The sequence below is a fragment of the Haliaeetus leucocephalus genome, unplaced genomic scaffold, assembly GCF_000737465.1.
Source record: "Haliaeetus leucocephalus isolate CR32 unplaced genomic scaffold, Haliaeetus_leucocephalus-4.0 Scaffold646, whole genome shotgun sequence".
NCBI lineage: Eukaryota > Metazoa > Chordata > Aves > Accipitriformes > Accipitridae > Haliaeetus > Haliaeetus leucocephalus.
The window spans coordinates 1074732-1102453 of record NW_010973082.1 but is presented as its reverse complement, the minus strand read 5'-3'; the positions used below and the strand labels follow the sequence as shown (position 1 = coordinate 1102453).

The 27722-nt window shown below is 51.1% G+C and overlaps 1 protein-coding gene across 1 annotated transcript; it reads right to left on the bottom strand.

The window, feature by feature from the left end:
* Positions 1-492: 492 nt before the first annotated feature.
* On the bottom strand, positions 493-27722 carry LOC104838698 (zinc transporter ZIP11-like). Its single transcript, XM_010578576.1, has 4 exons — positions 27614-27722; positions 26535-26573; positions 19199-19357; positions 493-1022 (listed from the first exon to the last, which is right to left on the bottom strand). The coding sequence occupies exons 1-4, from the start codon at positions 27719-27721 to the stop codon at positions 822-824; spliced, it is 507 nt and encodes a 168-aa protein (XP_010576878.1). The 5' UTR covers position 27722; the 3' UTR covers positions 493-821.

The window sequence follows — 27722 nt, the reverse complement described above, 5'->3', positions numbered from 1 at the left end:
CAATGCAGTTAAATAACAGAGCCTGATTTAAGAGGCTAGCACTATTCTTTGCAAAAAGAAGGATCATTTCTTCATCTCAGTCTGCTCCCAATTGTACTCAAGATATTGTAAACTGCTATTTCAGTTTCTCTCCAACCAAGAAAAAGCAGGGGAGCAATAAGATTAATTCACTAAATTACATTTTCTTGGTCTACTGAAAAGCTGCTGTTAAGTAGAGGAACAGAAAACTGTGTTGCCTTAGAGGATGTATCCCCACGCAGCCGGGTGCAAGGGTGGCCACCACCCGTCCCACACACCCTGAACCTGGGGAAGCCTCATGAGCTTCTACCACCCTGACTAAGAAGTTCCTTCTTTTACATCTCTGTAAGGAGGAAATAGCTGCCAAACAAGACATTTTACTCCACGCTGTAGCAGCTACAGTTCTATTAACCTGCAAAATAAGGAGTGACAGCACGAATGCCAGTCCTAGTCTATAATTAGGGAGGGCCACCAAGGGCCAGTGTCGCGGGGCACCTTCAACGTGGCATAACTTGGCAAGGGCAGGGTTAGCGCTCGCTGCGCCCACGCTGAAAATAAACATATCTCGAGCTAAGCTGACAATTTCATTTCCCTGGTGAATGAGATATCTAATTATCAATAATTCATAGGCACAGACAGACGTGCAAGTGGTTTTGAGAACTAAAGTAGAAACAGAAGTAATGATTCTTGGATTAAGAGCCAGCACAGAGACAGATCCAGAGAGGGAAGAGAAGGTGCACTTTGCATGCACATGTCAAAACCAATCTAATTTCAATCACATACGTGACAGCCTAGGTGCCAGTTTAACGGGGGTATTTTCCCCGTACACTCTGCGGTTGGTATATGACAGGATGCTTGCCTGGATGGAGCCCAGCTCTACCTATCCGGATGGACAACTCGCTCTCGTAGTCCAGGTGATGGGCAGGTTCATGCTCATATTTTTCTTTCACCGCTCGTTGGTCGCAGCTCAAGGCAAATGCTATGTGGGGAGGCCCGCTGAAACCCTGCAAAGCAAGAGAGAAATTTCAGGTTTTCTCCACATCTCCCCTTCAATCTTCTCCCAGCCCCATCCTAGGAGACTGCTCTGGCATCTGCGTGGCTGGGAAGCCGATCGGGGTATATGTCACGGCAGCTTCTCACGGCTGCAGGGACACACGTCTTTTGGGTTCCCCCCTCTCTTTACACCCTGTCTAGTTGATTTAAATGTGCATTTCCAGCAGAAACATCAAGGACAGAGTTAGGAGGAGCTGTGGGCCAAGAAGCACAGGGCTAAAGAGGGAAAGCCAAAATCCAAGTACATTAATAGCAAGAAATGCAATTCCACAACTGCAAAGAAATTCAATTCCATAAACACCACTCCCTCCAAAGTCACCCTGGAGGAGACCAGCAGACAAGGAGGGACATCCACTGCTGTCAGTGCTGTCACTCCGCTCGCAGAGGGTCGAGCTGCTGGGCTGACCTCTGCAGAAGTTTAGGTTGCAGCAGGGTACCGTATCTTCAATGTGGATTGAGTTTGTGAGGGAAATAGTTTGTTCAAAATCAAACCCATCTCAGCATCAAATGAGACACAACATTCACAACCACCCAGTGTAAGTTCAGTGGGACTCATCCAGATGGCCCGATGAAACTTCAGACTCACTTGGAATATATTCCTACACCATTTGTAACCTCCAGAAAGCAGAGAGGGACAGCCAAAACCAATACCGTCCAGCTATGTGTAAAGTCTGCAGGGAATCAGAGCAGACACCCCACAGCAAGAGGGACCACGCTGCTCCCGTGAGAGATTCCTGCCAACCTGGACACAGCTCGCGAAAACCAGCTCCAACTCAAGGATGTGCCAGAGCCTTTATCTGCATGGGCCAACAAAAAACAAAAAAAAACCCCCGACAACTGGCAGACAGTGTTTCTGCCTTCCCCCCACGGTGCTAGACACAGGGCAGGAAGGTTGGCGTCTCTGGATGTCCCCAGGCTGCTCAAACCCACCCAGACCAGAAACAGCTACAAAAACGATAGGAAACACAGGGTTAGAGGCATAACCCAAGAGCTGAGAGAAGGGTACGTGTCCCTCGGCAGCAGCTGTACGACCTGGTGTAACCAGCTCTACCCAAAACAAGGGGAGCGGGACCCCGAGCCCCCATCTCCTCGCAGGGCTGGGAACCAGCCCCCGGAGCATCCGTAAGGAAGGATGTCCAGACTGCATCCAGCCTCGCCGGCCGGGACCATGACATTGGCTGTTGGATTGATGGCAGCACAATAAATGAACATACGCTGAACAGCCAGAGACGGTAATGAGAGACTTGATGGGTAAGGTCACGTTAAACAAAAATAAAGGTTAAAGATGAATAACTAAATTGTCTATTCTCCCATCATTTGCATAATACAGTCTGACCGGTGCTATTAATACTAATCACATATTTGCTCTCTGCTCCCTGCTGCAGTTTAATCAGGGTGCTTTCACCTCCATTAACCCAGCAATTACAAGATGCACCGATGAGGTGCTTGCATTTAAATCCCCCTGGGAGAAGGGAGACCCACATCACCCTACCGCGCCTGTCCACGGGAGACACCAGCAGCTCTGCACCTTAAATCATGAGCTGTAGCTGGAAGAGCTGGTAGAAATACAAGCATTTTCCAGCAAAACCTGGATGACATGACACAGCGAGGAAAGACGGGAACTTCAGCATCATGACCTGACTTGGATACAGCAGGAAGAGACTGAGAATGGAAACACACGGGCTCGCCCTGCTGCTGGTACTTCTGCAGCACGGTGTCCCTATATCCAAAAGAAAGTCTGTTCCTGCTAAAGCTAAATGAGTTTTCACCTCTGGAAAGTGACTAGCATCACTTTCCAGAAAATGCCAACCCGAAGAGAAGCAAGGATGGGACTTGGAAGTTGCAGAAATAAAGCCTCAACTTTAAGTGCACAGGAAGGATTTGCAAGCGTTGCACAGGGCTCTCCAGCCCTGCTCCAGCCTCCCACTTGCCATTGCTCTCGCCTCGGACTTGGGGAATGCCAGGTCTCATGGAGCAGAAGGCTCACCTTCCACATGGCTCCTACCAGCATTTTGTTAAACAAGCTACAAACACTGCGACAGCAGCTTTGTAGGTTTTATCACCACTGAATTTGTGGCTTTCGCCCAGCCCAAAGACAGCTGCTTCTCAACTGGGTCTTGTCAGCACAGGCAGGGACATAGCCAGAGCCCACAGGACTCCGCAAGTTACAGTAACGCAACCAAGGGGAAAAGAAATCACTCATACAAGCACGAGCAGGCGGGTAACGTTCAGCTTATGCCCTCTATTACCGTTGCACAGCTATGGATGCAAACAAGCAAGGCCCTTGTGAGGTCAAGACCACTTGCCTCAAGGTCTGCAGTCCTCATGAGAAGCTTCCCATGGCTATTTTCTGTGCCACTGTTCTCAGCACATCAAATGCTTATCAACGTGGTACCCACAAATCTGCTTGCACTGAAATGGAGGCAAACTTGAAGATATCTCAGATGTTTATTGTAAGGTCAGGTCGTCTCCCTGTTGGCAGGCACAAATACTCAACGCTGGCAATTTGAAAAAATATTAGTGACCTTCAGTAAAGCACACGATTTATTCCAACTGTGATTGCTCTGAGTCATTTCAGTCCAGTCCCTGCATGAGTCCCTTAATTGGAATGTGTCAGTGGGTTAAAAAAGCATTAGAAAGAGAAGGGGAAAGTCAACCCACATTAATTAGTTCATGCCACTAATTAGCGCTAACTGAAATAACCACAGGGGCTGATTATTTCAAAAAACCTGATGCAATGAGAGACTTGGACAGGAAGACTTGTGGAGCTTGGAGGAAAACTATTCTGGGACGCGGGAGTCCCCACCGCACTCATCTCTGCTCACGGAGCTACAACAGAAAGGTCATTAGATTGTCACAGCCCCACATATAAAAGCAGATGAGAAAAAGCAGGTATCTTTGCAGATAGCAGAGAAGCACTCCACTCCACGAGCACCCGCCTACACAGGCAGATCCTGCTTTTGGTACCCAAAAGCTGCAGCAATCCCAAATTACTCTGTATGGAAACGTGCTCCTCTCCTGCTAGCATCCAGGCGATACGGCCATCACCCTGGTATCGATGATATCACCCTGGTTTTGCAGAGTGAAGGGGTGAGACGGGGAGGAGGCAGCAGCTGCTTGCTTTTAGATGAAGCAAGGATTTTGGATTGCATCCTGCTGCCCAGCCAGCCTCTTGCACAAGTTGCTAGTTGAACCAAAGCCAATTTTAAAGAGAAATGAAGAGTGAGTGACACCTTTGAGAAAAGATCCGCTCTTCTCCACCTGACCAATGAAGGAGAATAAATCAATAAAGAAATAACGATGACAAAAAGCTGATGGTCTGGCTTTGGGTAGATCACTTAGTAGCAAATCTGGAGGTGCTGCTTGTCTAGGAAGGTCAGTGACGCTGCTCTTCCCGTGCAATATCCTACTGGCTTTATTTAACCCAGCAAATGCCCTGGAACAGGCTCTGCAAAGCCACAGGAAACAAAGACCATTACACATCAACTAACGGTAGAAAGCACCTCAACAGGAAAGCGAAGTAGAATAACTTTTACTACTTTATTAAAAGAAAAAAAACAAACAACAAAAAACCAAAAACTGTTCCTAACTTGTCCAGGAGCTAACACAGAAACAATAAGAGACAATAACAACCCATGCTTTGATGGTGCCCAGAGGCTCCCATTTCACACTTATTAAAAGAGAGACAGTGATAACAGATCAGAGACCAGAAAGCAGTAAGAGAAAGAAAAGAGGGGTGAGGAGCAAGGAGAGGGAGATGCTGCACGTCCCCAGCCCGTGCCAGCGGCTGCCCCGGCCGCAGGGACGGACACTGCGTGTCTCTGCAGCCCCCCCGTGCCCCCGGCGAGCTCGTGGCAAGCTCTGGGCATCAGCCGCTCGCTCGGCTTCGCTGCTTCTGCACATCTGCACAGAGCCCAACACCTCTGGGGACGGAGACAAAGGCTGTGCAGCAACAAAGCAGCAAGTCCCCAGCTTTTCTGAGGCAGATAAACAGATTTATGTTAAAAACATGAAATAGGATCAGATAGGAAGAGAGCTCCCTTAGAAAGCACTTAGTTATCAGAGAGCACCCATTTGCATGTAAAACAACAGGCTGGTATTTTATTTGAAACAACATATCAAGGGCTCGATGTTCCCAAGTGAACCTTCGCCGCACAGCACCGGTTACAAATCCCCATGCCAGCAGCGCTGATTTGTAACCCACCGAGAGCGAGCAATGGCAAGCCGCCCCATGATCCCCCACCACCCTTCGGTTTCATCTCTCGGGACCTCCGCTGCTCCCAAAGTCACTGGAGGGGTGCTCGAGGACAGCACCAGCAATTCCCAGGGAAGCCAGTGTCCCGCGGGATGTGCCAAGCCACGGCACAGCCCCGATTCCCGGGGAGCAGCACCCCACACGCCGAGGGTGCAGAAGGCAGGTCCTCACCCCCAGACTCCTCCAAAGCCCTCCTCAATTCAAACTGCATTTTTTTAATAATTTAAAAAAAATTTAAAAAAATTTAAAAATAGCCAAACACCACCTGGCCGCATCGCTTCCCATCCCAGTGTTGCGCTGGAGCAAACACCAGGCTGGGGCTCTTTCCAAAGGCTCCATGTCACTTTGCGGGCACCAGAAGCCAGCGCTCACTGGAAGAGCACAGACAGTTGGGCAGGTGAGGATGTGCCTGGGACGGGGTTTAAAGGCTGCGGAGAGTCGTGCTGCCAGAAGCCACGATGCCACCCGGCATCCCTCCGAAAGACAGCCAGACAACTCTGCATTCTGCCAGCACTGCATCCCCAAAACCAGTGCACCTCCCCACCTCTTCTGGGGGAAAAAAAAAACCATGGTTTTTGGTCAAAATTGACCTGGCACGGAGGGATGAGTTAAGGGAAGGAGTTAGCAGGCACACATTTATTAAGAGGACTTGAATCACAGCTCCTCTCAAAGCCAGGATCACTGGGAACCCCCCCACTCGAAATACTAAAACCAACAACTCAAGTGCAACCGTAAATACTCCACACAATAAAAAAAGGCCCTTCTCAACGCTGAAGTGGGTGCAGTCATATTTATGATTAATAGCATCCAATATGCAGCTCTGGGACACAAGCAAATCTCCCTTATTTCTATTCCTGTGGTGCCTGGCAGTCCCACGCCCCAGCACAGCCCAGTCCAGTTGCTTGGGGTCGCAACTGGGTCCCACCAGCAGCGCCCAAACTGTCTTTGATCAGACAGACTGCACCCCCATAAATTGGGAATAAATCTGGGGACACCCAGCACACCGCTACAGCTCCAGCTGCCAGAGTAACAGCAAGTAACCCCGACCCCTCGTGAACAAAACACCGCATAAAGAAGATGGAAAGCCAAATTTATTTTCCTATGAAAGTTTAAGGGTCTTCAAGTGTTTCAGGCACATCTCAGTTTGCATTTTCATTTGGAGGTTGCTAACAATGGAGCAGCAGTAATGGGCAGGGCAGACAGAAAGGCACCTCAATGGCAATTCTTTTCAGCCTTGCTAACAAGAGCTGGGTCAGCACTGTCTATCACATTGCAAAATAGATTTCTTCCATTTTCCCTCTACAGTTCAACTGCCTGAAGTTTCATAAAACTTAAACCACAGCATACGCAACCAGAGGCCGTGATCAGAACCATCTTCCAAAGCCTCAGAGTGCCACCAAACACAGCGGCAGGAGAAGACAAACCGCACCGGAGAAGGCAAATGGAAAAGGTGAACACGTGGGAAGCATCGCACGTGCGCTCATGGACATCAGCAGCTCTCGGGATCTACGAATCTAACCCAATCCCTCATCCCAGCAGTCGGGTCCCAAATACATCCTTGTCCCACCATGACACCAGCAGAAGCTCCAGAGCCGAGCGCTGCGTCAGGTCGGGATCGCTTACCCAGCCAGTGAAGGGGCTGGATGGGAATCGCTCCTCGATGACGGCCGGAGCCCCTGTGGAAATCCGCCGGCATCGGCTTGCTCAGCACCAGGCGGGAGCAGGGCGAGCCTGAGCAGAGGCACGGTTTCAGCCTAGAAGCCAAAACGATCAATCCAGCAACTGTTTAACCCGAGAGCATCCTCACAAAACCCAATTTCCCAAGGAGGAACACACCCCCGAGGGCCTGATCCTGCAACATGCCAAGCACCGCAGCCCTCCCCGCGGCTCGGCAGGGCACGTCCCCCCGTGCCAGCCCCGCTGCCGGCGCCAAGACCGCTGACATTTTTTCCGGAGCCGTAGCAGCAGGCGTGGGGGGAGACCTGGGGGCTCCCCGCTTCCCATGCCGAGCATCTTCCATCTGGCTCCTCCAGCCGCGCATCCTTCCCCGGTCCAGCACGCAGCCCTGCCTGCAGCAGGCAGCTTGTAGCTATGGCAGCGCTGCTGCGGGAATTAGGAAAGGAGGGTTCATCCATAGACAAAAATTTCAGCATTTTCACGGCCGATCTGCTCCGGCAGTGTCTCACGAGCAGATCACATCAGGCTGGGAGGCCTTTCTTGTCCTGACAGGGCAGCTGGCAGCAACACGCCACCAGAGCCTTCCCCTAATAACTGCAAATAGGGAAGCTTAAGTGAATATTAAGGAAGGCTGGTATCAGTTTATCTGTAACTAATGTAATACTACTGCAACTACATTTTATTCACTGCTAATTATCAGTCACTTTGATAACTCATAATTCTTGAAAATTGCAAACAGCAGCTTTAATCGCCAGCCTCTGCTGACAGGCTGCGAGGGCAGGAGGAATAAATCACCTCCCTCCTGTGTCACCAGGAGCGTGGGGACAGCCGGGGTGTCCTGGGGGGTGACCCTGCAGCAGTCCTGGCCGTGGGGGCTCCCTTGGGAGCTGCCTCATCCGACAGCAGCCGAGGGGAGACCCTTGGCAGTACCAAAACCCGCAGCTTTCTCGTGATCTGACAACACCGAGCGCACCCAGAAGCACTAAGTCTGGCAACCCTAGGGAAGGAGGAAGGCAAATTTTTCAAAACCCATCCCAAACCCTCAAATAAACCAAATTTGCCCTCCAACAGAAGTGAGAAGAAAGCATCCCACACCCCTTCGGACCAGAGGATGCTGGGGTACCCACTCCCACCCAGTATAAGGCACGGCTGGACCCCCAAAAGCATCGCTGCCGGCAAGTGGGCACGTGCCACCGGCACCGGTCCCGGAGAGCAGCGGCCACCCCAGACCCACGCGAGGGGCTCCAAGGGGACACAGGCACGAGCCAATCCATCTTTTTGGCCGAAGCAACGTTCATATTAAAAACAAACGTACGGATTTTTCTCGTTGGCACGTTTGGGGCTTCGGCCTTTCCAGGAGGGAGGAAAAACACAGCAGGAATGTTGCTGGCACCCGGGCTGGGAAGGCGACAGCCCTGGCGGCATGGGGCCGGGGTGAGCACTGCCCGGGAGGAGGGAACACACATGCAATTCCCAGGCTCCTCGGAATACCCAGGAGGTTTGTTACAAAACCTGATGTTTCGCAACAGCCAGGTTTTACCAGGCAGAAAGGAGGTCGTTTTTGTAACCTTTGCCATTACAAAAAAAAAAGCACAGGAACATTTTTGCTGCTTTTGCCATGCAACCTTGCAAAAAACCCAAACAACTCATTAAACAAACAAAGGCCACCTCTGCAACAGCAGGAGACACATTTCGCATCACCAACCTCCTGTCCACCAAGAAGCTCAGAGAAATCTCGAAACACAACCAGTAAATTAATTTTTCAAAGGATCAGTTGCTCCAGGCAGAGTTTTTGAGCACACAAGTGCTGCCCCACCAAAACCAGTTAGGATGCATATAGGTTTGCAGTTGTTTGCTGGGAGGAAACTTGCCTGTTACAGCCGCAGCCAGATCCTAAGGGATATTTTCCTAAGGGATACTTTCCTAAGGACTGCCCCACATCATCACCACCACCCCGACACCCGCGGCTCGCTCAGCAGGACACAGCAGAGAGGTTTGTGGCATCGAGTCAGCACTACAATATGAGATTTTAATTGTTAGCAATAAACCTTGAAGCCTCAGATGGGATTAAGAGCAGCTTTTTCTCCACATGCTTATTAAAGTCTAATGGAGACCAGCTTCGCCTCTTTTCTCTCTCCCTGCCCCCTTCCCACCTTGTATATTTGTAGCGTGGCAACATGTATTTTTACAGTCCTTTATTATGCAAGGCTTTTTGCGAGGGTAAGAGAAAATGCAAACAAAACTTCAATTAACAGCTCATTTTTACACAATATATTCCTCAGTAATGACTTGCTATCAGTGCAGATTGAATTAATGGGAAAGGGCAAACAAAGCAGGTGGCTGCTGCTGCAGGGTGGGATGTCAGGATCCCTGGGAAGGGAATGGCGAGAGCTCCTCGAAGGGCTGGTGGGATGTAGCAGGGCTCAGCCAGCAATCCATCACCCCTCCAACGAAGGGCCACACAATGCCAGTGCCGCCTAATTACGTTACATTAAAACACAACTTCCTTTAGACCCGCAATTAGCCACGCGGACACGCACGCGTCCCCAGCAGATGGATGGAGAAGCGGCGCTGCTGGGGCACAGCCCCTTCTCCCTGCATCCCCCCCAGCATCGCAGCCCCACGGGCGCCGGCGCAGCCTCCAGGGACCCAGCCTGCAGCCAGCTCATTCCCAAGCACATAGTTTCTGCTCTTTTTTTTTTTTCCTTCCTCTCTGCGTCTTACGCATCCCATAATTACCAAAATAGCACCAAAGCCCAAGAGAGACGCTGGCTCCTCTGCTCATCCGCAGGAGCCGCAGTAGAACCAGGGGAGCCTCTAACACCTTCCTGAAGCACAGCGCAATAAATCCACAGGAGAGGCCTTTCATTCTCTTCATCTAGCGCAATTAATTTGTTAATTCATTACAGAAACGAGGCGTAATAAGGGATGAGGCACTTCCTGATTACCACCACTGAGAAGCTAACCAACTTCCCTTCCTCGGGAAGCTCAGGACTGTCCCACGGGGCACCGCTGAATTTTGAGCTGGGGAATGGGCTGGGTCCCCTCTAATCGGCCCCACGGGCAGGGCTCATCCTAGGCTTTCACGGGTAACTCGTCTGGGTGCTGGACACCAACTAAGAAAACCTAAAACCCAGAAATCAAGCCCTGAAACCAGCCCTCATAGTATTTATTTATATGTATGGTACGTACCGCACCTATAAAGTCTTGACAGGCCTTAAAAAAACACATATGAAATGTAAACCAACAGCAAGACGCCTTCCCCAGCCTGCAAATAGCCTGAAACTCGAAGAGGAGACTCATCCAGTCAGTTTTTCAGTTTACATTAGCTCTGAAGCCTGCGGAAAACAGATTAAAGTTCACATCACTTTCACCACCTCATTGATGATTACGGCATGACATGGGGAGACAGGAAAACACACCAGGACGATTTTCACACCCTGAGCGTAGCATGCCCTGATGCACCCACCCGGGACCAGCACAGCCTGAGGACACGGACACATCACCCCACGGCATCGAGTGGGTGCAAAAGCAGAGACACCCACGGGGTCCGAACGCCGGCAGAGGAGCCTCAGCCAGCTTGAGCAGAAAGGAACAAACAAGCCGTTTCTTCCCCAATTCCCCAGCTGCGTGTCCCTCTCGGCAGGTCGTCAGCCTATTAATAAGGCACGATGTTCCACTGGATTAAAAGCAAATCTCTGTTTTACACCACTCACCGGCAGTCACCCACAGCACCTACCAGCCAGGAAGCGACGTGCCGGCCGGCACCATGCGGAGCCGTTTGCACTGAAGTGTGGCCACCAAGTATCTCAAGGTGGCAACTTACCCATCTGCCTGCAATCGCTGGCATCGAGGGGACCATCCTCCCTGGGGACGTACTCAGGCAAGAGGCACAAAACTGACTCTTCACAGCTCATCTTCAAAGCAGACAGCGCGTCAAGTCAGTCTGGGTGAGTCAGAGTTTACCCTGAGAGCAAGCTGGCATTGTGCTGCAGTTATAGATCTGTGCATATATATTTTCCCTGATCTACGTGAAAGCAGCCTTCCTCTCCCTGACATTCACCACCCAACCAACTGCAACCTCACTTGCTGCTTCTCTGTCATTTTAATGGCAGGTTTACTTTTCACAGTGGAGGCATTAATTTGGGGTTATGCTATTAGTGAATTCAATGGCACATTTTAAGATCAAAGAACAGCTGAGGAACCATCCAGAGCACTCGACATGCCCGTGGATAAACGAGGCCTCGTCCAGGCATTTGGAGTAAGAGCATGGATGCTATGGGAGCGAGCCTTACAGGCAACGCCATCTCGGGGCAGCCAGCTCTTTGCCATGAACCAGGACCACGGTCCCGGGAATGGGAGGCAGAGGACTCCCGACTCCTTCCCTGAGCCTGGATACAGGCAGGGCGCAGAGCATCGCTGCAGCAGGGAAGGGAGCTTGAAGTTTCACAAGCTTCGCCACAGGCTTTTAGAGCCGAGGAGGCTCCCACCAACAGAGACCACCCGACCTGGGGCATGGGTGCAACTCCGGGGCACTCTGAGCACCCACGTCCCCCAGGTCCACACTCAGCTGTAAGCACGGGGTCAGCACCCACTCCCTGCTCTCCCCCTGGGAGCTCGCTGCCTGCTTTCTGCTTATTCCAGGACTAAAACTTAGCCTAACAAAAAGAGTGCTCAAATTCAATCAGCAAAAAGGTCAGACGCTGTCCAGGATCCAGCAGAAACCCCCGAGAGACTCTTCTGGCAGGTATGGGGGAGATCTGGTATTCCAGTGTGCTCTTCCTTTTGGAAAATTTATCCTCTTTTACAATTCTGAGCCAAGCCCCAAGCAGTAATTGAAATTCAATCAACAAAGGCTGAGCCACAGAGCAGAGCAAAGCCCCATGTTACATTACCAGCCTTATCAGTCAGTAATACCCACTTGAGGTAACCAGCAGGGAAAGAGGTGCTTTTTGCAGGCACAGGTACAGAACGGAGAAGGGAATGGTGGAGAAACGTGTATCCAGTGCAAGAGCTCATTGAATGAAGAATTAAGCCAGATTGTCTCAGTCTCTGCTTTTTCACAGTGGGATTTTTTCACCTCCTCGCTCCCCGTGCAACCCTGCTGTCAGCCCGCAGAGCCACACTGCTGCAAGCACCATCAAACCGCTCCAGATTTTAGCTAGAGATCCAGATTTCATTTGCCGTCAGCAAAGTTAGTAATTGCCCCCATAAACCTAATGAGGGTGGGAGGGGAATTTAACCCTGACTTGGATTCAAAGCATCTCTGCTCTTTAGCTCTAGTTTGGGGGCTTCAAATGTAATGGTTTTTTGAAATGCTTAATGCATAATAAGAGAGAGAATTATAATTAAGAGCAGCTGACAAATTGCACTCTGGAAGTAAATAACCCTTTACCTCCATTAATAAAACAAAATGCTTTTCTAAAAATTAGTATAATTACAACTTTTTGGGGTTTTTGCAAATAATTTCACCCTATCTAGCAACAACTGGATTTCAATCACTAAAACCACTGCAAGTGGGCAGGGAAGGGGTGAGTGGGAGGCAGGCAGGCTTTCCACAGACCATATGGACAAACAGATTTTAAATAAACCTTTTGGGGTTTCTGGGTGCCAGCCTCAAGAAGTGGGACTCTAACAAGAGACTTTCACAGGATCCCATGGTTGGGCTTTCTGGTCAGCACCAAGGATCATGTTGGAAATCCTGCCCTTGCCACCTGCCTGGGACAGGACACGGGAGCTGGTCCCAGGCATCAGTCCCGCATGGATCCATAACCCGAGCTGGCCTCGGGGAAGAGCTGGCTTGGTTTTATTTGGTAAGTTCATAAAACTCATGGCCAGGTACTCCTATTTATTTAGCGCTAGAAGGGGACAGGACCTTTCCCAATAGAAGGCTTTGCTACGTTCCCCGATGAGGCTCCCAAAAAAGGTTTCTCTTCCTCAGTCATCAGAGCTGGATCCTTCCTTCCTTCCAGAGCCAGTGGAAGAGGGCTAGAATGCCACAAAACAAAACAAACAGAATGGCTGCTATTTATTTTCCCCTAAGCAAAGGAAATCGGAGCAAACCGGGAACGCACGAGTCAAGCCGCGGCTCACGCGAGCCCACATCAACCGAGTCCCTCTGCTCCATCCTCACCCCCCTGCGAGGCAAAGGCTTATCTCCTGCAGCCCCTGCACAAGCAAAATACCGATTCGGACCGGACTCGGTGCAACGTCTATCTGCCGAGGGGTATGAAAGCACAGCGATGGCAGCAGGGCTGCCCGGCTCCCGAGGGGCTGCATCGCTCCCGCTTTGAGGGGGACGAAGCCCCTCGCCCTGGGCGGCACGAGCACAGCGCAGACAGACTGCAATCGCACATTCGCATGTCTGCCCGTTCCCACTTTTTCTGCATCCAGGCATCCCCACGCCAGCTCGGCTCTCGCCAGGAACGCGATGCCGAGACGCGGGAAGGCTTTTGCAGGCAGCGGGAGCCAGCAGGCAGGGCTGCCAGGAGCACAGACCAGCAAAGACTGAACACAGTCTGCATGTAAAAAGGGTAGAGTCACTTTGCATGCCCCAGACCACCAAAACCACCTCACTGAAACCCCTTTATTTGATCATTTTCCCAAGATTATGTGGCCCAAGACATGCAGCTGCCAGGCTGAGCTCGGCAAGATGCCACCCACGCCACCGCACCTGGGTCCCTGGGCTGCTCTGGACAGTGTTTCAGTCCCACGCTCAAAAATTTAATAAGCCAGAAAATACATATGCCCCACACACAGGCATGTCCCTTGGTTAATGCTCGAATCGCAAAAGCCTCTACCTACTACGGCAATGAGGATGTGCAGCTAATTAACTTTCTAGGAGTCACATATGAACAGGAAAAAGCACATTAAGAATAGGAACTTCTGATGGGCATGTCTCGGAGGAATTAGCAAATTGCATAAGAGGGAACCTTTATTCCGATTATAAATTAACAGCAGCGACAAGACCTAGCACATTTTTACTGCCTCATGAAATAATTAACCCATCAAATCCAGCTCCATGCAAATCAGAAGGGAGAGCGGTATTAAAAGCTTTCCATCTTTGCCGGGTGGAAGCACATACACTGCCAGCGCCGAGCCGAGAGGATCACCAACATCCTCAAACTGCACCCACAGTGCTCACACGGTTACCCCGGTACGCCAAGCATGTGCTAGGAATCACTACGCAGTGGCCCCCCAAAAAAGATGCTTCCCATGGTCTAATCCAGCTGTGGTTTAGCCCTGAGAAAGAAATTGCAATTTTAAATAACATGCTACTACGCCTGGAGTGGGTGTGATGGTCTCTCCTCCCCCTCCTGCAGCTTCACCATCCACGCACTATTCTCAGCTTTCCCCCGATACGTGACTTGCACAGATTTAGAAAGCAAAATATACATCCTCAAGGCACATTCTGAGCCAAACAACAGACACCATCATTATTAAATGGGAGATATCTGTTTATCAAGTTCTCAAATCCCTCCCAAGGGTGCTCATCAAAAATAGCCTTAAATTCACTGTGCCAAATGCCCAGTCCCAGACTATATTCCAAAAAAGCTTGCAAGCCTCAATTTGCAAAAATAGAAGAGGGCAGGAGCACAATGTAATTATGTTTTGAGAGGGTTAATGGGATCCAGCCTCCTACTACGAACATCCACACACATGCACCCACTCTACTCTCATCCAGCCCACGTGAAAATCCTCAGCCTGCTCATGAAAACCATTATGCAGCTGCAAACCACAGCCCAAAATATTTTATAACAGGTATGAAACACAAGCCCTGGACCCCCAGGAAGGGGTTTCAGCCACGCTGGTCCTTCCTGCAGCACAAGAGCCCAGCACTGGCACCCACAGAGCACGCACCAACCCAGGCGAAAGGCTTTTAAAAGGCACTTTAGTTACTATTTGTTTTAAATCCAAGGAATGGTCCACCCGTCACATGCGGCTTTATTGATTTACTCTGTACTCAGAAAAAAAGGCAACAAACCCTCTATCTAGCTGACAAGAAAAAAAAATTTTTTAAAAAATCCAATTGAGATGGTATTTCCAGGACAGAATTACAGCCCTGGCTTCCCATCCTCCCGTCCCCGATCATCTTTTACACGAGAAGTATTGGCAGGCTCCTAGTTATAACTGAGTAATGGCCCATCAGCTCTCCCCCTAGATTATATATTAACTCCTGCTTCTCCTGCAACATCTGCCCTCCTCTCCCTCCGCCTTGAACGCCGACCAGCTCTCCCAGGGGAGACCCCAGGGCTGCCCCACACCCCCACGTGCCACAGCACCCATCCGGGTCCTGGACCGAGCTCAGCTCCGGCTGCAGACCCGCACCCACCATGGTGGAAGCGAGAGAGCTGCTTTCTGTATGCGGACAGATGTTTCTGAGCAAAATGAAGCCTCGAGGTAGAGGAGATGAAGCTGATTAAGCCTCATTATCCTATTTAGCGTAACGATCGCAGAGCCGAGAGGACATCGTGCAGCCAGGGAACGGAAAGAATAAGGTGGTTAACAGAAGCACGTATCCACGTGGGAAGGCAGGTACGGCCGAGCTGACGTGCAGCCTGCGAGGGATTTATTATCTCCCACGACGGCCAGCTTGTTTTCTCCTCTTCCCTGCCCATGCCACCTTCCCAAACCCACCAGCATCACGTCTGTGAATTCCCACTTGCTCAGAGGAGCACTGAATGGCGTGACCTGGAAAAGGCAGGAGCGAGGGAGTCCCTGGAAGCCACAGCTTCAACGTGGGTGCTCCGCTGCGCCCGGACCCAGCATTCCACCCAAAGCCCACCCTCGTGGGCACAGGAACACTCGTGGGAACTCCCAACAGCCTGCTGCACTGCCAGGAGAGGTCTTGGGGATCCAACAGCTCGAAGACAAAGGCGACACACATGGACGGGAAAATCCAGGTGCAAAAGCAGCCAGGGACTGTCTGAAAACTGGAGTCAGGCTGGATGCATCCTCTGGACTCTTGTGGGATTCCTCCGCAAAGAGGGAGGCCAGAGCAAGAAACCCATCACGGAAACCCAATAAAACATCACACTCTGAAAAAACCGCAGCCAAGTCAGCAGAGCTGCAAGACAGATTTGAAGGATGAGAATAATAATACTTAATTCCAGCATTCTTACGTGTTACAGTAGACCCAAAATAGCTACTCAGTGATCAGGGACCTACTGCGCTGAGCAGTGTTTTTAAGTGAACTCTCCCTCAAAGGCTTTGTGTCTTGGCATTAAAGACCCTCAGCTCCAACCCTTTTTAGTAAAGTCAATAGCATCTCACACACACACACACCCCCCCCATCACCTGCCCCGCTCCATCCAGAAGCCTCCTCAAATGCCAGTTGAAAGCCACATTCTTATTTAAAAAGTAACTGTAAGGTTAAACTAGAGCGAAGGAAGGAGAGAAACCTGTTGCAGCATCACCGGGGCCAGGGAGGGAAGAGACAGACAGGACGTTCCTTAGTGGTTTAAGATATTCCAGAAATAATAGCAACGTCCTGCTGCAGAACCAGCTCTGCCACTACCTTCCCAGTCACTGAACCCTGCACAGCTGGTAAAGACACACTCACGCAAGGAGACAGTTGCCAAAATAAGGGAGAGCCCCCTTTTAAAAACTCCTGAGGTCTGTTTCTGCAATGGTCTCGCTCTCCAACCGTGCCCAAACACCCCGTTGCAGTTTGCTGTCGTCCACCAGCCGAGCCGAGTGCTCCCAGACCAGCATCTCCTCCTCCATAAACTCAGCTAAAGGATGAACAAACACGTTAAAGGCTTCACACAGGGAAACGGCGGAAGATAAAGATGTAATAGATTAGATCTGTCTTTTGCAAGGAATGTAATGACTACAGCTGTTCGGCATCATTAACCAGTTTGTCTTGGAGGTTTAACCCTCCCGCCGGCCCCAGCTCTGCCATTGAGCAAACACTCGGGTACCACTGGAGCCACCCAGCTCCCACTGGGCTGCAGCGGGAGCGAAGCCTTGCTCCCTTCCCGCATGGGGTGATAAGGAGTCATTAAAAGCTTTTACTACCTGTTGCTATCCAGCAAACCAATTATGGAGGAGTGCCAGGCAGAGAGAGAGCTCTCTGTGCAAAGAGCAGCCTGCTAAAAACTGATCCCTCGTCCTGCCCTCCCAGGGACAGCGAGCCCCACGGTCTCACCAGCATCCCTTCTCCATCCAACTTCAGGGGAGGAGGGGGGAACCAACCTGAGATTTTAACTGATTTAGAAAGAAGCAAGACTTGTTGGAAGTGAAGTGCAATGGTTTAACCCTTGTCTGAGCAGCACTGGCTCCTGAGAGAGAAGTGTGGGCTCCAAGTGAAGGGAGATGCATCTTGAGCCAAATTCCCTTGCCAGCACAGCCCCAAGGATGGCTCAGGACTGGCCGGGCACTTGCTGATTTTTCATTTCAACACATTCAGCTTTAACCTCTACCCATGCTCCTTCCATAGCACCCCTTGTAAATTCACCAAGTTTCTGGGTACCCTGTCCTCTTCCTAAAGCATCCCAAAAGTCCCATCCCCTGCCCATGGCAGGGTCTCTGACCAGCCCCAGGACCCATCACTGCTGCCTCTGGGCAGGGACCACAGGAGCCCCATGTCCACCACCAGCTCTCCTGACCCTGCCCGAGTTATCCAGGGGAACGACAAGCAGCATTTTGCATTTGCACAAACTCCAACAAGGTGGGTCCTGCCGCTATCCGGCTGGAGGAGACACCCCAATGCAGGGAAACCCACTTTTGTGGGAAGCGAAACACACGGGCAGCAGCATTAGCCACAGGGTGTAAACCCTCTTTGAGCTCAGCGATAGCACACACACCAGCTACCAGAACTCCCGTGGGACAAGTGTGCAGTGGCACATGCTCTCCTGCATGGTGCAAACAGCTGTGTCAAGCCAGAGGCAGCAACAGCTCCTCTCCCATCAGTATTTGAAGTGGATTAAAAGCAAGATATAATTGTATATTTTTTTTTTAATATATATATATATATATAGCGCTGCTCCCTACAAGACCATCGCCACCACACACACTGGCTGCCCTTGTCACCACTCCACCCTGCTCTTTGCAACACAAGAATTTCACTTCCCCAACGCTCTTCCCCCTCCACATGCTCCCATTTCAAAACGCAGCAGAGGCGAATGCCAGCCATCAGGAAGAAGCAGGTTTTGTGGTGCAACTGTTTATCTACCCTGTTGGGAAATATCAGCTTCAGACAGCTGATCAAATACATCCCAGGCCCCATCCAGCACACTGTAACAAGGGAGATCACTGTGATGGCCAACAAAGGCAAGAGACCTCAGGTTACTGGGAGCAGAAGAAAAAAAGCAGGGTTTGAAGGCAACCAGCTTCCAAGGGCTCTGGCTGCCCAACAGCAGCCCCCAGCCCCCCTGCTGCATCCTGCAAAAGGTTTGGGAACCCTGAGAAGAGCCAGGACACAGGCAGAGAGTGCGGAGAGGTCCAGGCTTTCAGCCATCCGACACTGCTGTTCTTTCATTTATTTGTTCTTTACTCTAATGCATCCATTTGCACTGGAAGTGACACACCGTAATATCAAGCAGTTTTCTTCATAGCTGAGGATGTGTGTGACTGTACGTGTTACCAGAGGCTCAAAAAGCAAGGGAGCGGCGAAGGCTGGTGCTACAGGCTCCCCTGGACACCAGGATAACCAGCTGTACCACTCTTCAAACAGAAAGCCTCACACTCCTCACTTATAACCACAGCTAATCCCCCCTTGTACTAAAATAAACAAGAAATGTAAAAAGCTCTTTGGAAGTTTTTCAAAATATCTTTACTAAGCCATTCTTGTGTTTTCAGTCGCAAAAATCCAACAGCTTCTGATTTATTTTTTTGATACTACTCTTCAACAGTAGGATGGTTCATTCAATTTTGAAATGCTTAGAGGGTTGGCAGCTCTGCAAATTAAACCCCTGGGCTGAAACAGAAGGTCACACCTGAACTGTTTGCAAAGTGTTGCCAGTGAAAAGAACAAAAGCAGAACCATGAAGGGAAAAAAAACAAAAGTAAGAAGAAAAAAAAAAAAGCACACAGACAGCCTAAAGCTGCATTCAGCACTGGCAGAGCAACACAGCATCTCTGAGAAAATACAGTTTCATTAAATCTGTGATAGAAACCAATCTATATCTGGCTCTGGTCATGACAGAGCTGAAGGAAGAGCAGAAGCCCCCCAACCCAGGAACATCTACTTACCAGCACCGGGATGAGCAGGTCAGCAAAGTACACGAAAGCTGCTCCCAGAGCAAAGCCGACAGCCACCGGGAAGAAAGCGAAGGCTCCAAAGCTGCCAGACTCCTCGGCCATGTCGATAGCCGGGGCCAGGAGGGACCAGTAGGAAGCAGCCAGCATGACCTAGGAGACAGAAGGGGAGCAGTGAGAACCACGTAGGCACCGACGCCACAAGGATCTGGCACCAGCTACGGCATGGCAGCACTGCCCACCCTCCAGCCGAGGAAATCCTTGTGTTTGCCCCCCCATGAGCTCCATGGCCATTGCAACCCAGCAGAGCCATCAAAACCCGCTTCCCAATGGAACAAGTCACTGAAGGATGAAGTGAGGTTTTCCCCCCCCATTTTCACCAAAAGTGTTTTTCTTGGCTCAAAAGTCCAAGGCAGCAAGTGAACGACAGGAGCTCATTAGGGTGATTTGCTGTGGGATTAGCACAGCCAGGACAACCCATTGAATGGGAATGGCAGCAGAGTGGGAGCAGGAAAACTGCCCTGCCCTCGGGTGTTTTGCAGGGACAGGAGCGGGTCCGTGACTCTGCCGGCCACCATGCCAAAGCCAGGGGGAACAAAATCCTTCCTGCACCCAGCTCTGGGCTCCTCCACAGAGCAGGCAAGGGAGGAAGGAAACACAGCCTTGATCTCATGCAGAAAAAGAATAAATATCAGATAATGCCTGGAGCCAAGGAGCCATCTCCAAGCTAGCCGAGGGCACACCACGGCTTTGCTATGCCGATTTAAGCCTGCTGCGGTTTAGCTGCCAAGGTCCCCACCTCGCTACCCCAGACCAAGGCAATCACAGCACGAGGACTTTGCAACTTCTCTGCTGCTGCAGGGACCAACACTTGGGCTGCTCCTGCCCCAGCATGTGAGCCAGAGGGCCCAGGCTGGGATGAGAACAAGGCACAGACCAGTGCTGTCAAAGTCCCACCATGGTGTGTGACCAACACAGTTTGCATCAGGAAAATAAACCTTTCCAGTAAGCAAAGCGTTTTTTAACTTGTTTGCTGCTTAGCAGGGAGGGAGAAGGAACAGCAACCCAAAAGACCATAGAAAAACAGAATTTGGGACTTGTGGGGATCTCCAACCCAGCCCTGCTCAGGGTGTTACCCTGTGTAGAGAACAGAAAGCCAAGCAAGGCACCAGTTTCACAAGCTTATACTACAGAACATAACATCAACGTGCATTTTATCATCTTATCTCTTCCTCTCCTCTGCTGCCTGACATACTGGGCTGGCTTAATTAAAAAGTCATCAGCCCAGCACAGCAAACGCCCAGCAGCAGCCTTGGCCCCGGTTTCTCCCCCTGCAGGCGTTCAGCTCCACAGAAGCTCAGCTGTGACCAGCTCTGGGGACCGGTCCCATCACTCACCAGGAGGAAACAAGTCAGCGAGACAAGCACAGATGGGCTTAAAAATCACATTGAGATCTGTGTTAGGCTTTGGGAAATGGTCTGTACCAGCAAGGGCTGAGAAGTGGTGGCACCCATTGCCACGGGTGGACAAGGTGATGCTCCGAGCTCTCTCCCAGCCCTGCCGGTGAGCAAGGAAGCACATCAAAGGGCAACTTTCAACATAAAAAGGGGTGCGGGATGAGGATCCAGCGGGAACGAGCAAAGCAAGCCTGGAGACAGCAGTGGGAGGGATGCTGTGAGGAAAGGTGATCCCACTTCTCTGTCCAGCAACCACCCCCCCCAGCACCCCACCACGTCCCACTTGCAGGATGCTCAGAAGAGATGCTGCTCAGCTTGCTCTCATGGCACAAGTGTTCACCCATGGAAGAGAAGTGCCTAACAAACTATTACATTTTAAATCACTTTTAGCAAAGGAATGAGATGCCTATTGCTGTAGACACCAGTCCCTGAGGGATTGTGTAAATCTCAGCTCACTATGAGTAAGAAGAAAGCAGGCTGTCATGTCAGGCTTAACCACGGCTGTCAAACTTCATATTTCAAATGCCACCTCCTTTAAAAAACAACCACACACCCCAACATGGAAACACAAGCAACAGGGAAAGGCTTTGCAGAATTATATTGTCATCTTATGTTAAGATATCATTTCCCCATGGAAAACAGAGGCCTGACACTGCTCAGCCTCCAGAACCCATCACCACCGAAGTCAGCAACGGAGCTCCCACCAGCATCGCTGTACATGGGCTCCGGGGGAAGAAGATGACAGAGCTTTAAGCCACCCCAGCCGCACCAGCTGAAGAAGCAAACTGCACAGCTGCACCAACCACCTTCACTTGCTTGGGAGGGAAAAATGATTTATTCCTACACCCTTTTACGCAGAGAAACCCCTTGGCCCCACTTGGTAGGGGAGCTGGAAGTCATTGCCCTGCAGTAGCCAGCAGAAGTGACGATGTCCCCATGCCTCCCCTCAGCCCATCTCTGAGCTCAGGTGCAGGTTTAGGGACACGGGTTTGCCTGGGAGCAGCCAAGGTCCTGCTCAAGGGTGCTAGCTCCTGCCCACCCTGTTCAGCATCAGAGCTGGCACTTACCCCTCTGGTTCAGCAGCATCCCTTATTGGATGATGCTCATGAACTAACAAAAGGGTGAAGATTTCTGCCAGCAACCTGATTTAAGTAACAAAAAAACAAACAAAAAAAAAAAACAAAACAAAAAATCACACTCTATGTCAAATCTTTGTTATTGTCCAGCCAGGGACAGGAACCCAAACGCCACCAATGTCACCAAGCAAGCTGGTGTCAAATGCAGGAATAAAAGAGAAAAAGCCTGCCCAGGCTCTCCTCAGATCAGTAAAACACAAAGCCACTTCAGTAGAGGGTACAATTTTCTGCACAAAGCCTTCCCCTCGCGCCAGCCCCGCTCAGCCCAGCCAAGACAGAGAGCAGGGGACCCACAGCGCGCCGGCTCGCTGGCACTGGGACACATGCCTCCTGCCAAACTGGATTTGGACATTTTCACAGAGACTTCGTGCTCCAGAGCCAAGATGCAACAACACCATAAATCCACCAGCTCTTGGGAAAACGAGCTGCGGTTGATGTGGGAGGAGAAAGCACGCAGAAGGCAGCTGCGTATCTAAAGCATCCCCAGGTTGTGGGGACCCCAAACCCTTCCCTGGAATACATCAGCATAACTGGAGACAAAACCCAGGCTCAAAACCCAACTGCCTCGTGCTACGGAAAATGATTGAACCCAGGTCTGTGTCCTCACACTGCTGGGAAACCCTCAAAACATGCCAGGCAGCAGGATTTATAACCACACCGTGCTCCAACACCACTCCCAGGGCTTGACGGGTCTCCATCAATGATGTCTGGGCACCACCATCTCCTTTCAGGTAGGGATTTGATACATGTGCCCAGTCTGGGCTCTCCCAAATGCTGCGGTGCCAAAAGTCCTCCCTCCCTGGACCATGGGGCCAGCACTGCCCCAGCTCAACCCACACAGCTTCAGAGCCACGCAGGAGCTTTTTTTCTGGAAATACAGAATAAAAAGGACAACGATCTTTGTCCTCAACAGCAACTGGTCCTGCTGGAGCCCAGGGTGAGGGGGAGAGTCCCTGCACATCCAAGTCTGGTATCACACTGCTGTGTTAAAATTAAAGCCCTCATCTTGTTCGCTGCAAGCAGCAATGTCTCGTCACATTCCTGCGCGATCATTGAGATGAGAATGGCAGCTTCAAGGGAAACAGCCATGTTAACAGCATGCAGATCAGAAAACCCATGCTGCTTACAAGTGAAGGAGATCCCCTTGGCAGGACGGGAAAGAAAAGTGGAAGGTGAGAGACTGGCAGGACACTTTCCCTGCCAAACTTCCTAGCTTGACTTCATTAACGTGCCAACAACAAGAACTAGCCTCGGTAGACCCATGTAAATTACTGATGCTGTTTTAAGCAGCACTGAAAGGGAATATTCAATACCACACCTGCCTGGTGCAGTTTAAAGAGCATGCCTTTATGATTTTCTGCTTCACCTGGGACAGTGGAAATCAAACTGCAAGCAAGTAAGAGGAATAGCCACATGAGGCTGCAGGGAAGGAGGACTGCAAGTGTTTATGTAGTGTTCATGATGTCTGAGAGCACAGCACCTCCAGCATAACACTAAGATAACAGAGAACATCTTTAAAAAAATATCTTATTTAAGAATATCAAGACTTAAGAGAAAAGCCAGAATTCCACATCAGATGCCCAAGCAAGCGAAGCCTTGTCTCCATGGAAACACATCACCTCAGAGGCTTTCACATACAAAACCCTCTATTATCCGCGATTTCCAGAAAGGGAACTGAGGCAGAGAGAAGCTAAACGCTCAGACATCCGAGCAGAGGTACCGGGCTGGAAGAAGCTGAGCTCCTCTGTGCTGCAGCGACCAGCCATGCAGGTCCCCTTCACCCAACATGACACTTGTGCCATCAGACGTGGTCACCTTGAGCCGTGCCAAAGGGGAATTTTGCTTTGCAGTCAGGATGCTCCCAGAACATGCCGGCAGCTCTCCCAGCACGCCCCAGTTCAGGGCATGGCAATATGACCACGTGCTCAAGACTTACACAAGCTCCCCCAGATCAGATGGCTTATCAGTGGTGAAGGTGGCACCGAGCCACGGCTTTCTGGATCGCAGACTAACGCTGCATCCCAGACCATCCTCCTCAAGGTCGCCTGGACATCCCTGTCCTACATCCTCCTCATGGCTCAGCAATGGCAGAGAAGTTTTCAATTAATTCTGGTTTTATTTTGCAAGCTCCCAGAAGACAAGCAGGCAAATGGTTACCAAAAGGAGACAGAACCATCCATTACACCCTGTTTCACCAGTGATCCTGGTTTCGGAGAGCACCATGCACGCTCCCTGGAACGCACACAATTATCAGGGATCCTGAGCTAAGCACAACAGAAAGATTTGAAGCGACTACCTGCCTCTGAAAGCACAGGAAAAGGAGGTTTGCTGGCTCTGACAGAGCACAGAGGAAGTTTAATTAAACCCAGCAGCCCAGATTTCAGAGCACAGATAAAGAAGAAGTTAAGTTCTGTCTCCATCCCAGCACTCTGAGAAACAGCCCATCCGTATCTGCAAGAGATCTACATCAAAGACACAGCGTTTTAAACAGAAATCCCTTAGAGCAAGAGTAGTAGCCCACAATCAGAGCAACGTCGCTGTCTGAAGAAACACTTCTTAAAGGGAAGAAGAAAGAGAAAACAGTACAAGTAGGTTTCAAAACGAGCTGCTCCACATCCTGCTTTTTCCCCCCTACACAAAGCCAGCCTGCCTAATGGGGGGATACACCAGCCCCTTGTCAGACGCAAGACAGAGGGCTATGGGCACATCTGGAGCAAACCAAGCAAAAAGAAAGACAAAAGTTCTGACCTCTGGTGCTTTTGCCACATCACTGACACCCAAACACTCAACCACCAAGCAAGGACCTGCTCCCAGTCAGCCCAGCGGCCCTAGAAGCCACTGTGGCACAATCAACCTGTGGATCTCTGGCATCTTCCTCCAAAAGAGCTGGTCCCGGCCATGCAGCATCAGGGCAGGGCTGCAGTGACCCTAGGTAACACAGGCAGCTCACCCCAACCAGCACCTGCTTTGGAGCTGAAGTCCATAAACATGACCTAGAAACCTTCACAAATTGCAGCTCATGGGTGGTTTACGTGGCAGCACCTTCCACCAGCAGGACCCTGTTGTCCCAGTTTCCTCACTGACGTTCCCCTCCAGACTCTGCAACAACCCCATAAAAAAAAAAATTCCCCTTTCCTGTTCTGAGCACAACAAATTGAAAGAAGCTGGGGGAAAAGCAAATGTTTGCAGGACTTCTGCTTCACCCGCCGAGCCACACCTCTGCGGCACAGGGATGACTCAGTGCTCCTGGCAGGGTGACACGGTGGCCACGGGAAAGACGGCACCACACCATGCTGGGGCAGCACCAGAGCCAGCCCTCGGCCGGGACAAACACCCCACCATGTCCCAGTACCTCCCCAGCTGCGGGAGAGCCACGCCAGCTGCTTCGGGAGACACCGATGCCACAGCGAGGGGACAGCCCAGCCCACGCTGTCCCCAGCAGCATCTACCCCACACCACAGAAGTGGCTCCGGCTTGGCTTGCAGGGATGAGGGTGTGTCTTCCACAAAAAAAACAGCTCAGAAATCAAACCACAGAGGAAGGCTCCAGAACGGGCAATTCCTAACGCAAGTGATTCATTTATAAATGATGGCCCAAGAAATCTGCCACAACAGACGAGTTGAATTATTTACATCAGTAGCAGGTCGCAGGCATGTTCCAGGAAAGCTTGCTAGGGAGCAAACCAAGCTTTGTAGCATTTCATGTCACCCACCACAGCAGGCTCTTGCTCAGTGCAGCTGGGTTTGCTTCAGGCATTGGGAACAGCAAAAGAGAAGCTCTTCAGAGCTGCAAACAGTCAAATTGCACCTTGATTAGCAGTGTTGCAGCATCTGGGGGTGCACAGGGAGGAAGGAGCCCCGCTCCACGCACAGCCTCGGCATGAGCGGCATTACTGCATGCTGCAGGACAGATCACCCGAGCTGCCGGGCTCGTGGTTCACCCTGAAACTTGGCAGCATCGCCCACGCTCCAGGTGCCAGCTATACAGCCAGGACACAGCAAGCAGGACCCGGCAGAGCCTTGCACCCCAGCACACCCGCCCTGGGAAGATGCACCTTCCACCCAGAGCACATCCCCCAGCTCTCAGGCACACTCCAGCACCTGAAGGAAAACCAAAGTGATTTAAGGAGTCTGAATGAGCCTCCACCTGATCCCCATCACCCCAGGAGCTGGGCAGCCGGAGAAGGTTTACATTCACAAGCTCCAACACAACTTCAAGACACACAGTTACATGTCTTCCTTCAAGAGGGATGCAATAAGCCCCACATTTAGTGTGCACCCTTGATGTAGAGCTGCAGTGTCTTTATTCCCCCTTCTCCCAAGGGCTTAAAGCACCCACGCTCTGCAGGAGAGTGAGAAGCACAAAGCAAGCTATGCACATTAGCCTCCAAGACAAGAACTCTCCTGCCCATCTTCATTGCACCAGTGCTCCAGGAGGAGTGATTCAGAAGCCCAAGGAAACAAGAAGAGTTTAACTCAAGAGAGCCAAATCCAGCCTGGGCAGCTTAACATCCTCATGACCCCCCTCATGCCACCTCCACCCTCACTGAAGAGACACCGAGACACAACAAGACGCGACCTGCACCACACCGTGCTCTTCCCTGCCCCACCTGCACCTCAGGCAATTATCCAAGAAATACTAACAGGAGCAGGCAACCAAATGAAGCGTGGTGGGTCTTCAGAGGTGTCAGCAGGAGAATACAGGCAGAGACAAGGAGGAGAAGGATGCTGTACTTACCCCTGCGGCGAAGCCTAAGCTCCCATCTAGGATCCGCCTCTGCAAAAAAACCAAACACAAAACACACCATTTATTCCTGGCAGAAGCAGCGGAGTGCTACCACGCCACAAACTGCGCAGAGCGGGGAAGCCAGCTGCACCACTGCCATGCTGAGATAACTTTCTTCTCCCCATTTCTGCAACCCAAGTGATTTCTGTGCTTCTCACACAGAGGTGCCCACCATCCTGGGGTGATGGCACCCCACCATCGCCAAGAGCCTACAGTGCATCCTGGCTCCTTCAACCCACCAACACTGCCCAGACTGGGCTCAGCCCATCCAGTGCCCATGCCAAAGGATGTGGAAAGGCAAACCAGAAACTCTTCTGCCCATCTGTGCACGCTGCCCTGCATTTCAACCCCTTGAAGATTTTGTTTCCTCTAATAACAGGCTGCTATAAACAAAGCCATTGCTCTTCCAGTAACCCAGCATGTATCCTACCCACTTCACTCCCAGTGCAGTTCTTCTTCTTTAGCACATCACCCTCCCCCAGGAAGGAAACCAACATGCTACTGCAAAGGGAATCTCACTTTGCAACAAACTCCTGAATAAATCATCACAAGAGAGAGACATAAATAATAAATCCATCCAGGCAATTTTGAACACAACAGCAAGGGGGGCCTCTAACTTTGGAATACAAGATGACTTAAAGATCAGCACTTTGCTTGTTCTGAGCACGGGCTGACCCGAATCCTGCCCTGGAGACGTGGCAGCAAAACCAGGTTACAGGAGGAGAACCTGCTGTTCCAAACACAGAGCCCTGCCTGCGGCTCTTACCCATCTCCCAAATGCCGTGAGCTGCGCTACAGCACATACCACAGCCCGGGGTCAGGAATTTGATTTCCTTCTCCTCTTCTGTGTTGACACGCAGGGGAGAAATGAGCTGGAATTTTCCTCCTCCTGCCCCAGGACCTCCCAGGGCCAACATCAAGTCCCTCACGCTTGGGACCAGGCAGCCAAACCCACCCACTAGCATAGCGCAGCCCTCCATTCCAGACCCCGTTTCTCTCCCGGGGGTGGAGGACATGGTCCCAGCACCCACCTGCCCACTGGAAAACACAAACACCAGCGCCGAGCCAGCCGCCGTCAGCCCCCAGGTGAGGAAGGTTCCCAGCACCGACTGGACCACTGGCCCGTGTCCTGGGATCATG